The 14455-nt window shown below is 45.4% G+C and overlaps 1 protein-coding gene across 1 annotated transcript in view; it reads left to right on the forward strand.

Moving 5' to 3' along the window:
- Positions 1 to 10659: 10659 nt before the first annotated feature.
- The window catches only part of apba2b (amyloid beta (A4) precursor protein-binding, family A, member 2b), a gene marked incomplete at both ends in the record, with an annotated part of 110469 nt that continues 106673 nt past the window's right edge, over positions 10660 to 14455 (forward strand). Inside the window, one exon of the mRNA XM_084308183.1 lies at positions 10660 to 10701. Coding sequence (XP_084164309.1) covers positions 10660 to 10701 — 42 coding nt within the window. The remainder of the gene's footprint in view (positions 10702 to 14455) is intronic.

Consider the following 14455-nt stretch of genomic DNA (forward strand, 5'->3'; position numbering starts at 1 on the left):
TCACGCGTGTGCACGTGCAGATACTGTAGATATATACCACTGCTGCATCGTTAGACATGTTCCTCCCCTTGTGTGCTCGGAGTCTCGGAGGGCTCCCGGTTAAACACCTCTGTACTTCGGGACCACTATACCATATTCTCTGTGCTGATTCGTATGAAAATTAAAATCAATATTAGACATTAGCCCTTTCACAACCACACTACAGACGGTTAACCCTTTCACTGCCACACTACAGACGGTTAACCCTTTCACTGCCACACAGCAAAGGGTTAACCCTTTCACAACCACACTAACCTTCTGTAGTGTGGTTGTGAAAGGGTTAACCCTTTGTCCTGTGGCAGTGAAAGGGTTAACCGTCTGTAGTGTTGTAGTGAAAGGGTTAACCTTCTGTAGTGTGGTTGTGAAAGGGTTAACCCTTTGTCCTGTGGCAGTGAAAGGGTTAACCGTCTGTAGTGTTGTAGTGAAAGGGTTCTGTAGTGTGGTTGTGAAAGGGTTAACCCTTTGTCGTGTGGCAGTGAAAGGGTTAACCGTCTGTAGTGTTGTAGTGAAAGGGTTAACCTTCTGTAGTGTGGTTGTGAAAGGGTTAACCCTTTGTCGTGTGGCAGTGAAAGGGTTAACTGTCTGTAGTGTGGTAGTGAAAAGGTTAACCCTGTGTCGTTGGTAGTGAAAGGGTTAACCTTCTGTATTGTCGCAGTGAAAGGGTTAACCCTTTGTTAGTGTGGTTTAAAAAAAATATAATAATAATAATAATAATTATGATCTCTTTCTCATAAACAGTACTGTATAGTATATCTTGTACGTCGTAAATGCCCGGATTAAACAGTACTGTATATCCCCGTATGTCATAAATGTCCCGATGAATTGAAAATGGGGGACCCTGATGATGTAAACAAGACGAAAGTCTTTCTCTGGTCTGCATCCCCTTAACAATTGTGTGTATTGAGCCATACTGTATTGTACCCATTCTGCAATCTGTTAATAAAGTTTTCAATCAATCAATCAATGGTAGTGAAAGGGTGAGCTTCCCGACTTGAAAGACCGGGGAACTGCGGTTCTGTTCTGTTCTGTTCTGTTCTGTTCTGTTCTGTTCTGTTCTGTTCTGTTCTGTTCTGTTCTGTTCTGTTCTGTTCTGTTCTGGGCCTCCTGACTGTTGCATTGCTGCTCTAAAACAATAGTGGCCACTTAGGACTGAAGGCAGAGCCCTATCCCCCCCCCCTCACAGTGAGCTGTGGTGTTCCACAAGGAAGCATACTAGGACCGCTACTATTCCTAATTTATGCAAATGACATGTCGTCAGCTTGTGACTGCAACTTGTTCCTGTTTGCGGACGACTCAGCCCTGCTGGTCTCTGACAAGAACAAGTTACAGGTTGAAAAAGCCCTCAGCTCGGAACTAGGCAAAATCTGCATATGGCTCGCCGACAACAAACTATCATTACACATGGGCAAAACAGAGTCCATTCTCTTCGGTTCAAATAACAAACTCAGCAAGACTGACGACTTCTCGGTTACAGTGGGTGACAATATTGTCACAAGGAAAGATGAAATTACCTACCTGGGTTCCATCCTAGAGGCTAATCTTTCCTGTGACAAAATGGCATCCAATGTAATAAAAAAAGTCAACCAACGAACGCGATTCTTGTACCGGATCTCCTCTCTGGTAAACAAGAATACCCTGAAGACTCTAGCAGGAGCACTCATTCAAGGGTACTACGACTATGCTTGCACCTCATGGTACCAAAGCACCTCAAAGGCACTAAAAAACAAATTACAAACATCTCAAAACAAGCTAGTCAGACTACTACTTGACCTGACTCCTAGAACCCACCTCACCCCTGCCCACTTTGACAACCTAGGATGGCTTAGAGTAGACGACAGAGTACAGCAACTTGCAATGGGCCTGGTCTACAAGATACACTATGCGACCAAGGTACCCATGTACATGTCAAAATACTTCCCAAAGGTCAGTGAATACCACGATCACAACACCAGAGGGAGCTCCACAAATCATGTAAAACCCAGATTCGGCTCAAACAAGGGACTAAACACGTTTCGCAATTATGCCACATCAATGTGGAACGCCCTGCCTAAAGCTGTAAAGGAATGTGAATCACTACCCACCTTCAAAAACACTCTCAAAAAACACCTACGTGAGACTGCAATTCGAAACTGGCCCCTACAAATGTCCTAACCTAGTTGTACAGTAAATGACCAAGTAAGGCTTTGTCAACATTCCAATGTACAGTGTAAAATGTGTGTGTGTCCCCTACCCAACCCCCCCCCCCCCCCCCCCCCCCACCTCCAATGTACAGCCCTCACCCAACCCACCCAACCCCACCCCACCAACCTCCTCCAATGTACAGTTTCTACGCCAAATGTATATACACTCCTTTTCTGGACACTTTTGTATCACAAACAGTACTGTATTTGCAAATCTGATATGTCATAAATGTATAGATGTAGCAGTACTGTCTATCTGTATGTCATGTATGTCATATATGTTATGATGAATTGAAAATGGGGGACCCTGGTGGAAACAAGACGAAAGTCTTTCTCTGGTCTGCATCCCCTTAACAATTGTATGTATTGAGATGTACTGTACTGTACCCATTCTGCAATCTGTTAATAAACTTTTCAATTCAATTCAATTCAGCCATTAGTATTCCCGACGCCTGCGCTGTGATCCAGCCATCTGCTGCTGCTCTGGCCCCCGCCTGGGGCTGAGTGAGGAGGAGGCCAAAACACCACTATTATCTCTCTTAGCTTCGACCGTATGACTCTAAAGAAAAAACATAGTATGTATTGATTGATTGCTTGAAAATTGCAGATTGCAGAATGGGTACAATACAGTACGGCTCAATACACACAATTGTTAAGGGGATGCAGACCAGAGAAAGACTTTCGTCTTGTTTACATCCATACACGACATACAGTACTGTTACATCCAGACATTTATGACATACAAGATATACAAATATACAGTACTGTTTATTTACAGACAGAGTTTCTAAAAGAGAATTATATACATTTGAGGGGGAGGAAACTGTACATTGGGGGGGTTGGACATTTGTAGAGTATAATATGTATTATATGTGTCGTGGATGACGGTATAATAATTAAATTCCATACCTTTGCATATGATCCTTCATATTTGGTATACCTCCCAGCCCTACCCCCGCTCCAGCCCTACCTCTAAACACAGCCCTACCTCTAAACACAGCCCTACCTCTAAACACAGCCCTACCTCTAAACACTACCTCTAAACACAGCCCTACCTCTAAACACAGCCCTACCTCTAAACACTACCTCTAAACACAGCCCTACCTCTAAACACTACCTCTAAACACAGCCCTACCTCTAAACACTACCTCTAAACACTACCTCTAAACACTACCTCTAAACACAGCCCTACCTCTAAACACTACCTCTAAACACTACCTCTAAACACAGCCCTACCTCTAAACACTACCTCTAAACACTACCTCTAAACACAGCCCTACCTCTAAACACTACCTTTAAACACTACCTCTAAACACTACCTTTAAACACTACCTCTAAACACTACCTCTAAACACTACCTTTAAACACTACCTCTAAACACTACCTCTAAACACTACCTCTAAACACTACCTCTAAACACTACCTCTAAACACTACCTCTAAACACAGCCCTACCTCTAAACACTACCTCTAAACACTACCTCTAAACACTACCTCTAAACACTACCTCTAAACACAGCCCTACCTCTAAACACTACCTCTAAACACTACCTCTAAACACTACCTCTAAACACAGCCCTACCTCTAAACACTACCTCTAAACACAGCCCTACCTCTAAACACTACCTCTAAACACAGCCCTACCTCTAAACACAACCCTACCTCTAAACACTACCTCTAAACACAGCCCTACCTCTAAACACTACCTCTAAACACAGCCCTACCTCTAAACACTACCTCTAAACACAGCCCTACCTCTAAACACGGCACTACCTCTAAACACAGCCCTACCTCTAAACACAGCCCTACCTCTAAACACTACCTCTAAACACAGCCCTACCTCTAAACACAGCCCTACCTCTAAACACAGCCCTACCTCTAAACACTACCTCTAAACACAGCCCTACCTCTAAACACTACCTCTAAACACAGCCCTACCTCTAAACACAGCCCTACCTCTAAACACAGCCCTACCTCTAAACACTACCTCTAAACACAGCACTACCTCTAAACACTACCTCTAAACACAGCACTACCTCTAAACACAGCCCTACCTCTAAACACAGCCCTACCTCTAAACACTACCTCTAAACACAGCCCTACCTCTAAACACTACCTCTAAACACAGCCCTACCTCTAAACACTACCTCTAAACACAGCCCTACCTCTAAACACAGCACTACCTCTAAACACTACCTCTAAACACTACCTCTAAACACTACCTCTAAACACAGCCCTACCTCTAAACACAGCCCTACCTCTAAACACTACCTCTAAACACTACCTCTAAACACTACCTCTAAACACTATCTCTAAACACTACCTCTAAACACTACCTCTAAACACAGCCCTACCTCTAAACACTACCTCTAAACACTACCTCTAAACACTACCTTTAAACACTACCTCTAAACACTACCTCTAAACACAGCCGGTGGTGTAGTGGTTAACACTGTCGCCTCACAGCAAGAAGGTCCAGGGTTCGATTCCCGCATGGGGACCAGGTTTCCATGATGCCAGGTACCCAGGTGGGGTATGTCCCGGGCCTTTCTGTGTGGAGTTTGCATGTTCTCCCCGTGCTCGCAAGGGTTTCCCCCCCCCGATAAGATAAACCCAATGGAAAAACATGCACAACAATAGATCGCTAACGCTGTGGCGTCCTTGACGAAGACAGACAGGAGCACTTGGATTGGTCCCCTGGCGCGGCTCACGTTGACGCCTGTCTGCTCCCGGCTGCCCTTGGGGGGGAAGGACGACGGGATGGGTTAATCGCAGATACGAATTGCATGCATGCATCGCATGTGTGCCGATTGATGACCTCTGAGCAGGTCCTAAATTATTATAGCCCTACCTCTAAACACAGCCTCTAAACACTACCTCTAAACACTACCTCTAAACACTACCTCTAAACACTACCTCTAAACACTACATATAAACACTACCTCTAAACACTACCTCTAAACACTACCTCTAAACACTACCTTTAAACACTACCTCTAAACACTACCTTTAAACTCTACCTTTAAACACTATCTCTAAACACTACCTCTAACACAGCCGTACCTCTAAACACTACCTCTAAACACTACCTTTAAACACTACCTCTAAACACTACCTTTAAACTCTACCTTAAACACTATCTCTAAACACTACTTTAAACACTAACCTCTAAACACTACCTTTAAACTCTACCTTTAAACACTATCTCTAACACTACCTCTAAACACTGCCTCTAAACACTACCTCTAAACACTACCTCTAAACACTACCTCTAAACACTACCTCTAAACACTACCTCTAAACACTACTCTTAACACTACCTCTAAACACAGGCTACTCTAAACACTACCTCTAAACACTACCTCTAAACACTACCTCTAAACACTACCTCTAAACACTACCTCTAAACACTACCTTTAAACACTACCTCTAAACACTACTCTAACAATACTCTAAACCACTACCTCTAAACACTACCTCTAAACACTACCTCTAAACCTGGCCTACCTCTAAACACTACCTCAGTACTGGTCTATCTGTATGTCATGTATGTCATATATGTTATGATAAATTGAAAATTGGGACCCTGTATTAAACAAGACGAAAGTCTTTCTCTGTCTGCATCCCCTTAACAATTGTGTGTATTGAGCCGTACTGTATTGTACTCATTCTGCAATCTGTTAATAAAGTTTCAATCAATCAATCAATCACTCAGCCCTGCCACAGCTTAGTCAGCAAAACAAGGGACGTGTCTGAGACAGTGTCGGCGCTGGGACTTTACTGTATCGTGTAGCAGACATAAATCAGTCTGTCCAGGAAACACGGCGAGAGAGAGAGAGAGAGAGAGAGAGAGAGAGAGAGAGAGAGAGAGAGAGAGAGAGAGAGAGAGAGAGAGAGGTAGAGAGAGAGAGGGGGGAGAGAGGAGAGAGAGGGAGAGAGAGAGGGAGAGAGAGCAGGGGGAGAGAAAGAGAGAGAGAGAGGGAGAGGGGGAGAGAGAGACAGAGAGGGGGAGTGAGCAGAGAGAGAGAGAGGGGGAGGGGAGAGAGAGGGAGAGAGACAGAGAAGGGGGAGTGAGCAAAAGAGAGAGAGAGAGAGACAGAGAGAGAGAGAGAGGAGAGAGAGAGAGAGAGAGAGACTTTTGATGTTCTTTTATTAAAACATGTCAACTAAAAACAGTCAATAGAGACACAAATCTCACGGCATCTTCATAAAAACAACACACACACCCACACACACACCCACTCGCACGCACACACCCACACACACACACACTCACACACACACACACCCACAACCACCCCTACACACTCCAAAAACCTCCTCCAGCACATAAAACCACTTGACATTCAAATCATATGTTCAGCCCCTCCCCCCCCACAGTACCCATTGCATTCCCCAGTCCCAAGCACTCTCCACCCGGTCCTGCCTCTCCCTCTGGATCTCCCCATACTCTCCTCCACAGAGTCCTCACGATGAACTTGGTGACGACCACGTCCTGGTCTAAAACCCCAAACGTCCATGCAGGGTCCAGCCTTGAGTGACAGGAGCAAGATGACGAGGCCGCGCCCGGGGCTCTGGAACTCCCTGATGACCTGGGCCCGCCTCTTCTGGGTCAATCTGCCGTCCAGACGCACAAAACTGAAACCATGGTCCCTGAATGGGGTCTCTAGTATGGTGAGGAAACGTTCGAACTGAGAGACCACCACACTCTTGATGCTGCCGTCCTCATCGCGCACCCTGAGCAGGCTGTCCATCAGAGCTTTAACCTCCTCCTCTTCCATCTCCTGTGGGAACTCCACCAGCCGACTGGCCCTGATCTCACCTCGACAGCGAGGACAGCGCGCATGTTCCTGCTCCGTGCTGACGACCAGAGTGATGCAAGAGCGGCAGTAGACATGAGCACAGTGTGTGATGACAGGCAGGCGGACCGACTCCAGGCAGACAGAACACTCCTCGTCTGAACCGCTGAACAGGCCCCGCCCCAGGCGCTCCACCAGACGCCCCGCAGCTCGTTCACCTCACTGCTCTTGGTGCGCCGGAGGGTGATGCATTTCACCAGGGTCTTGTCGCCCTGAGTAACCGGCATCTGGATCACTCTGTCCCACCACACCTTCACCTCCTTCTGCGATGTAATATTGACCCCAAGTCCAGGAGAGAACAGGACAGCCACCCTGCACTTATTAGTGCCATGACTCATCACCAAACCCCCCCTCCAACTGAGTCCCCAGTCAACCTCATTACCCACATCACTATGGGTCTCTTGTACAAAAATAACATTTAAATGTTTCTGTTTTGCATAATCAGAAAACAGCCCCCCTTTCACACCATCCCCAGCACAATCAATCCGAAGGACCTCCATGTGAAAAAGAGGGAGAAAACAGAGAGCAAGAACCAGAAAAAGAAAACCACCCGCAGATGTGCACCATACAGTCCATACATTATACATCGGTTTTTGATGACAATCTTCTTTTCCTGACATTAGTAGCCCACTTATCAGTCGGAACTTCCTCCTGGGTGTCATCATTGATCCCCCACCTGTGACCTTGTTAGCATGTATCACAGACCTTAAAACTTTTCCTGATCTGGGAAAAACGTCCCAATGGAACATTTTTCTTGTTTTTGGTTTCCCTAAGAAACCGGGTGAGCTCCCTTGCAGTATACATCTCCCCCTTTCCAATTCCTCACTCTCATCACCAGATACCAATGCCTCTTCCTCAGACCCACTCTCCCTCTCCTTAGCACCCCCCCCTAAATCCATCCCCTCCTCATCCACCAGTGTGCTCCCCTCAACTTCCCTCTCCTTCCCATTCTGACCCCCCCCCTTCCACCACTTCGCCCCCCCTCTCTCCACACCACCACTGGCCTCTGCGTCAACTTCACTCCCCCTACAACCACGGGGAAAAGGGCCCCCCTCCATCTGATGAACCTAGCACCGGCCCTGGCTGTGCACCTGTTTCGGGAGCATGGTTACTCCCTGCCCTGCAGCTTCTCCCTCCACCACCAGCTCCTCTGTCCCATTATCACCCTCTCCTCCTCCTACAGCTTCTCCCTCCCACCACCAGCCCCTCTGTCTCACCAGTAACATCCTCCACTCCCCTGTATCTGCCTGTTGCTCTGCAGTGATTACCACATTAACCTCTACTATTTTTTCACTTGGCTGACGCGATGCCCCTCCCGCTGCGCGCTTTGGATGCGGACAAGCGAATCGCTTATGTCCAATATCCCCGCACTCAAAACAGCGCAAGCTGTCAGTACTCGCATACACAGCATACAAGCTCTCCCCAAACTTCACAGTGAAACTAGCATTTAACGTTTGGTCTGCGCTTTTCAAATACATAAACACTTGCCTACGCAACGCAACGAGAGTACATGCTTCAGCCCAGGTTCCTTACACCCAAGAGCAATAGGTCTGAAACCACTCGCAAACCTCCCGAAGCGCATCAGCTCTCTCGACAGAGCCTCGTCTTTGATAAACGGCGGCACGTTAGACACGACTACCCGTGTAGCAGGAGCCGACAGCGGCGATACGGCCACAAGCACATCCCTCACAAAAATGCCACTCGCAATTACTTTGTTTACCAAACTTTCCTTTCTCAAAAAAACCACCACAGCTTTATTCATCCGCGATGCATAAGCGAGATTTTCGCATCCTACCTGCTCGCCGACAGCTTTCAGAACCTCCTCCACCGTAGCAGTCCCCTCGGGCACACACCTCACCCCGTGTCTGAGCGACACAGACTCAGGTCCTGCTGATTGCGAGGCCATGTCACCGGCCGCCTCCACTCACCAAACAATACACTCGCCTCCAACACTGTACACTTACACCAGTTACCCTGATAGGAAAATTAACCCATAAAACCACACCTCACTGTGCACATAGAAAAGAAACGGGAAAATAAGAACAAAAAAAAGGAAAAAAGAAAAGAAAAACCTCCACAAACACCTCCGCTCACGTCAATCTCACTCCCAGCACCCTGAGAGAGAGAGAGAGAGAGAGAGAGAGAGAGAGAGAGAGAGAGAGAGAGAGAGAGAGAGTGAGAGGGGGAGAGAGACAGAGAGGGGGGAGTGAGCAAGAGAGAGAGAGAGGGGGGGGGGAGTGAGCAAGAGAGAGAGAGAGAGGGGGGAGACAGAGAGAGAGAGAGAGAGAGAGAGGGGGGGGGGAGTGAGCAAGAGAGAGAGAGGGGGGAGTGAGCAAGAGAGAGAGAGAGGGGAGTGAGCAAGAGTGAGAGACAGAGAGAGAGAATTGTATGTGTTATGTAAATTATTTTGGTGCATAGCAGATCCATTACTATTAGCTTAACAAGTCAGACCTCTTACAGTCAACTAGAAGACCTTACAGTCAACTAGAAGACCTCGTACAGTCAAGAAGGTCCAGAAGGTTGTATCAGCCATATTCCTCAGAACATGTTACTGTAACAGAAGATCATGTCCTGTGTGTCCATTGTCTTTCCCTGTATATTTAAAGGATAATCTGTACTTCGGTCCGAGAGCATCCTTAGCGCCGGATGAAAGTGTTTTTGATTGATTGATTGAAAAGTTTATTAACAGATTGCAGAATGGGTACAGTACAGTACATCTCAATACATACAATTGTTAAGGGGATGCAGACCAGAGAAAGACTTTCGTCTTGTTTCCACCAGGGTCCCCCATTTTCAATTCATCATACCAAACGCATGGTTTGGTTCTCCGGTAATGAGTACATATTAATTGGACACTTTCTTTCTCTCTCATCATTTCACTGAGCCGCAACGTAAGGATCCAATGTTCACTTGACGTTACAAGGAAAAGTTCAAACCATTGGAATAGAATAGAATAGAATAGAATAGAAATACTTTAATCATCACGAGGGAAATTTGGCACTACAAATCGCTCACAGTAAACATTTAGGTATAGACAAAACAAATCACGAATAAGAATAACAAAAAATTGCCTAAGAATAAGGAATAAAATAAGCCTAAGAATAACATAATAATAATAAACTACGGTCCGGGATTCACATTTCACATTTCCTCTGTTAAGTATGTATGTACAATCTAATATAAAATATACAGTAAAAAATACAGAGATCTACATTAAGTGTACAGTAAGTGTAATATTGACAATGTTGTTTTAAATGTAAAAGTCCAGGAAGATGGTAACTGTCACTCTGTCACTCTGTGCTCAGTGAGGCAGTGAGGCTCAGTGATGCGTCGTAAAGCATGATGGCTGTCGGAATGAAGGACTTCCTGTGCCGTTCAGTGCTACATTTAGGTAGTGTGAGCCTGGCACTGAACATGCTCCTCCTGTCAGCCAAGTCTGTGTATAGTGGGTGGGAGGGGTTTTCCCTGATGGCCTGGAGCTTAGCAAGGCTCCTCCTCTCCGCCACCACCGCTAGAGAAGCTTGAAGTAATTCAAACTAAATTGTGCAAGTCTTCCTCCAGCTCTGGGATGTCAGTGGGACGATGGGCCGTACGTCACGAGGCGGCAGTGCACCGGGCCTCTCGGTGAGCAGGTGGTACTTTATGGGCTGGGCGGGCAGAGCGCAGCAGGCAGCTTCGATGGCACCATGGTATAAAACCAGCGGAGAGGAGTTGAGCCTCTAAAAGCATCCGTTTCAGGGCCGTCAGAGCAGGTGGGCTTTTATATCGGATCAAAGATGTGATTAAATGCACTTATTAGAAGTGATAAGAGCTCATTAGCGAGGGGGTTCGTGCTTCATTCATGAGACTATTGAGGAGGCTAAGGGCTTGTGTCCATAGGGGACGTTTTATGAGTTGTCAGCTCCTTTCTGTCATTCATTTCTATGCTGGAGAAGCGTCAGGCGCGCTCCTCTTCCCGGCGACGCGCCTCGCGTTTTATGAGCTCTCTGCGGCAGCGTTTTTTGGCGGAGCGCTCCCAGCTCATAAAGTTGAAACTCGTTCAACTTTTTTGGAAAGGAGCGTGCTCATCAATGTAACTCATCGAGGAAGGGGCGGAGCCGCGGCTGGCACAAGCTCTGGGGAGACCCAGAAGAAACACTCAAAGCTTTTTTTCTTCTTTTTTCAAAGCGGTCCGCCTTGAAAAAGAGGTTTTGATTGGACACATAGCCTAATGCTGCTTCCATCTCCACCTTCAAAAAGTCACTGAAAGAGAAATTGCTCAAATCATATCTGTAAATAGTAACTAAACTTGGGAATATTATTGTCTGTATTTAGTAAGTAAGTAAATAAATAAGTAAATAAGTAAATAAGTAAATAAGTAAATAAGTAAGTAAGTAAGTAAGTAAGTAAGTAAGTAAGTAAGTAAGTAAGTAAGTAAGTAAGTAAGTAAGTAAGTAAGTAAGTAAGTAAGTAAGTAAGTAAGTAAGTAAGTAAGTAAGTAAGTAAGTGTAGTGGCCAAAATCCTAACAGGTTTGTCTTATAACCTATTTGAATCTTCCACTTGTAGGTTGGGAAGCAGTGTCAGACTCGCAGTCGCAGAATAGAAACCACTGCACGCTTTTGTTGTTCCTTTTGCTCTTTTAATGGTCCAGCAACTGGCAGCAAGAACAAAATACGAAAACAATACCGTACATACAAATAAAACAAGACACATAGCCTAATGCTGCTTCCATCTCCACCTTCAAAAAGTCACTGAAAGAGAAATTGCTCAAATCATATCTGTAAATAGTAACTAAACTTGGGAATATTATTGTCTGTATTTAGTAAGTAAGTAAATAAATAAGTAAATAAGTAAATAAGTAAATAAGTAAATAAGTAAGTAAGTAAGTAAGTAAGTAAGTAAGTAAGTAAGTAAGTAAGTAAGTAAGTAAGTAAGTAAGTAAGTAAGTATTTGTGCACTAGTTGGAGCTGGTGCTGGTCATTAATGTCATCTGGCTGAGCATCGGGCCAACTGTGAGCATTACCATCGTTAACATTAAAAAAGGGCAAGTAATGTGCTCCTGCCTTGCTCCTAACAGCACCTATGTCATATGGATGAATTGAAACATCTGGCTTTGAATATACCAGCGCCCATTTCCACTGGGAAGGAGTGGCTGTGCTGGCTGGCTTTGAATATACCAGCGCAGTAGCTGGTATTTCAGCCCGTGCAGGGCGGCACCTTTTTAATTCAATGTCTTTAAGATAGTCAATTTTGGCTGTGCTGGCTGCTATTTGACCTTGTAATTCTAATGTTTCTCTCCTTTTTTTTAATGTTTGTTCCTGTTCTTCAATTGCATGTTTTTCTTGTAACATAGAAGATTTAGCCAATAAATATCGTCTCTCTGCCTCCGCGTTGATGCGTATGGAGGAAGAGGAGGAGTGGTGGGAGGAAGAGTGAGACGACCTCGTTGAGCGTGCGCCTGTCATCCTATTTGGATGCGCGCAGCTGCGCCTCATTATGTCATTAACGGGCAGGTGAATGAATGAATGAATGAATGAATGAATGAATGAATGAATGAAAACTTTATTTAACAGATTGCAGAATGGGTACAATACAGTACGGCTCAATACATACAATTGTTAAGGGGATGCAGACCTGAGAAAGACGTTTGTCTTGTTTCCATCAGGGTCCCCCATTTTCAATTCATATAGACATATATGACATACATGACATACAGATAGTCAGTACTGCTACATCTATACATTTATGACATACCAGATTTGCAAATACAGTACTGTTTGTGATACAGAAGGAGTCAAGAAAAGGGAGTATATACATTTGACGTAGAAACTGTACATTGGAGGAGGTTGGGTGGGGGGGGTTGGGTACATTGGGATATTGACAACCATACTGGGTAATTTACATTGGAGGTGGTTGGGGGGGGGGGGGGGGGGGCGGGGGGCACACTGTATAAACAAGTAACACTGTACATTGAGGGGGGGGGGGAGGAGACACTGTACAAACAAACACAATTGTACATTGAACTATTGACAAAACCATACTAGGTAAATGACTGTACATTGGAGGGGGTTGGAATGATTGGGTTAGGATATTTACAGGGGCCAGTGTTGAATTGCAGTCTCCCGTAGGTGTCCCTTGAGAGAGGTTTTGAAAGTGGGTAGTGATCCACATTCCTTTACAGCTTTGGGTAGGGCGTTCCACATTGATGTGGCATAATTGCGAAACGTGTTTAGTCCCTTATTTGAGCCGAATCTGGGTTTAACATGATTTGTGGAGCTCCCTCTGGTGTTGTGATCGTGGTATTCACTGACCTTTGGGAAGTATTTTGACATGTACATGGGTACCTTGGTCGTGTAGTGTATCTTGTAGACCAGGCCCATTGCAAGTTGTTGTACTCTGTCGTCTACTCTAAGCCATCCTAGGTTGTCGAAGTGGGCAGGGGTGAGGTGGGTTCTAGGAGTAAGGTCAAGCAGTAGTCTGACCAGTTTGTTTTGAGATGTTTGTAATTTTGTTTTTAGCGCCTTTGAGGTGCTTTGGTACCATGAGGTGCAAGCATAGTCGTAGTACCCCTGAATGAGTGCTCCTGCCAGAGTCTTCAGGGTGTTCTTGTTTACCAGAGAGGAGATCCGGTACAAGAATCGAGTTCGTTGGTTGACTTTTTTTATTACATTGGATGCCATTTTGTCACAGGAGAGATTAGCCTCTAGGATGGACCCCAGGTAGGTAATTTCATCTTTCCTTGTGACAATATTGTCACCCACTGTAACTGAGAAGCCGTCGGTCTTGCTGAGTTTGTTATTTGAACCGAAGAGAATGGACTCTGTTTTGCCCATGTGTAATGATAGTTTGTTATCAGCGAGCCATATGCAGATTCTGCCTAGTTCCGAGCTGAGGGTTTTTTCAACCTGTAACTTGTTCTTGTCAGAGACCAGCAGGGCTGAGTCGTCCGCAAACAGGAACAAGTTGCAGTCACAAGCTGACGACATGTCATTTGCATAAATTAGGAACAGTAGCGGTCTGCCTTGCCCTTATCTGAACTTGCCATTTTAATTCAGAATAAACAAATAAATAAATCCACAAGGTCTTCGACGTGTTTAGAAACAGTGGCTGGTTATGTCATTATCATTGTCTTTCTCAATTGTTCGTTTGGTTACAGCCGCACGCCAGGCCGGCGTTTCCTTGTCTCGATGCGCGCAGCTGCGCCTCATCCATGTCATTAACGGGCGTCTGAACTCGCCATATTAATTCAGAATAAACAAACAAATGAATCCAAAAGGTCTTCAACAGTGGCTGGTTATTTCATTATCCTTGTCTTTCTCAATTGTTGTTTGGTTACAGCCGCACGCCAGGGCGGCGTTTCCTTGGCTGCTCTCTTTATCCACGATATGTCACCAGCAC

This window comes from Notolepis coatsorum, assembly GCF_963971535.1.
Source record: "Notolepis coatsorum genome assembly, chromosome: 2".
In the NCBI taxonomy this organism is placed as follows: Eukaryota; Metazoa; Chordata; class Actinopteri; order Aulopiformes; family Paralepididae; genus Notolepis; species Notolepis coatsorum.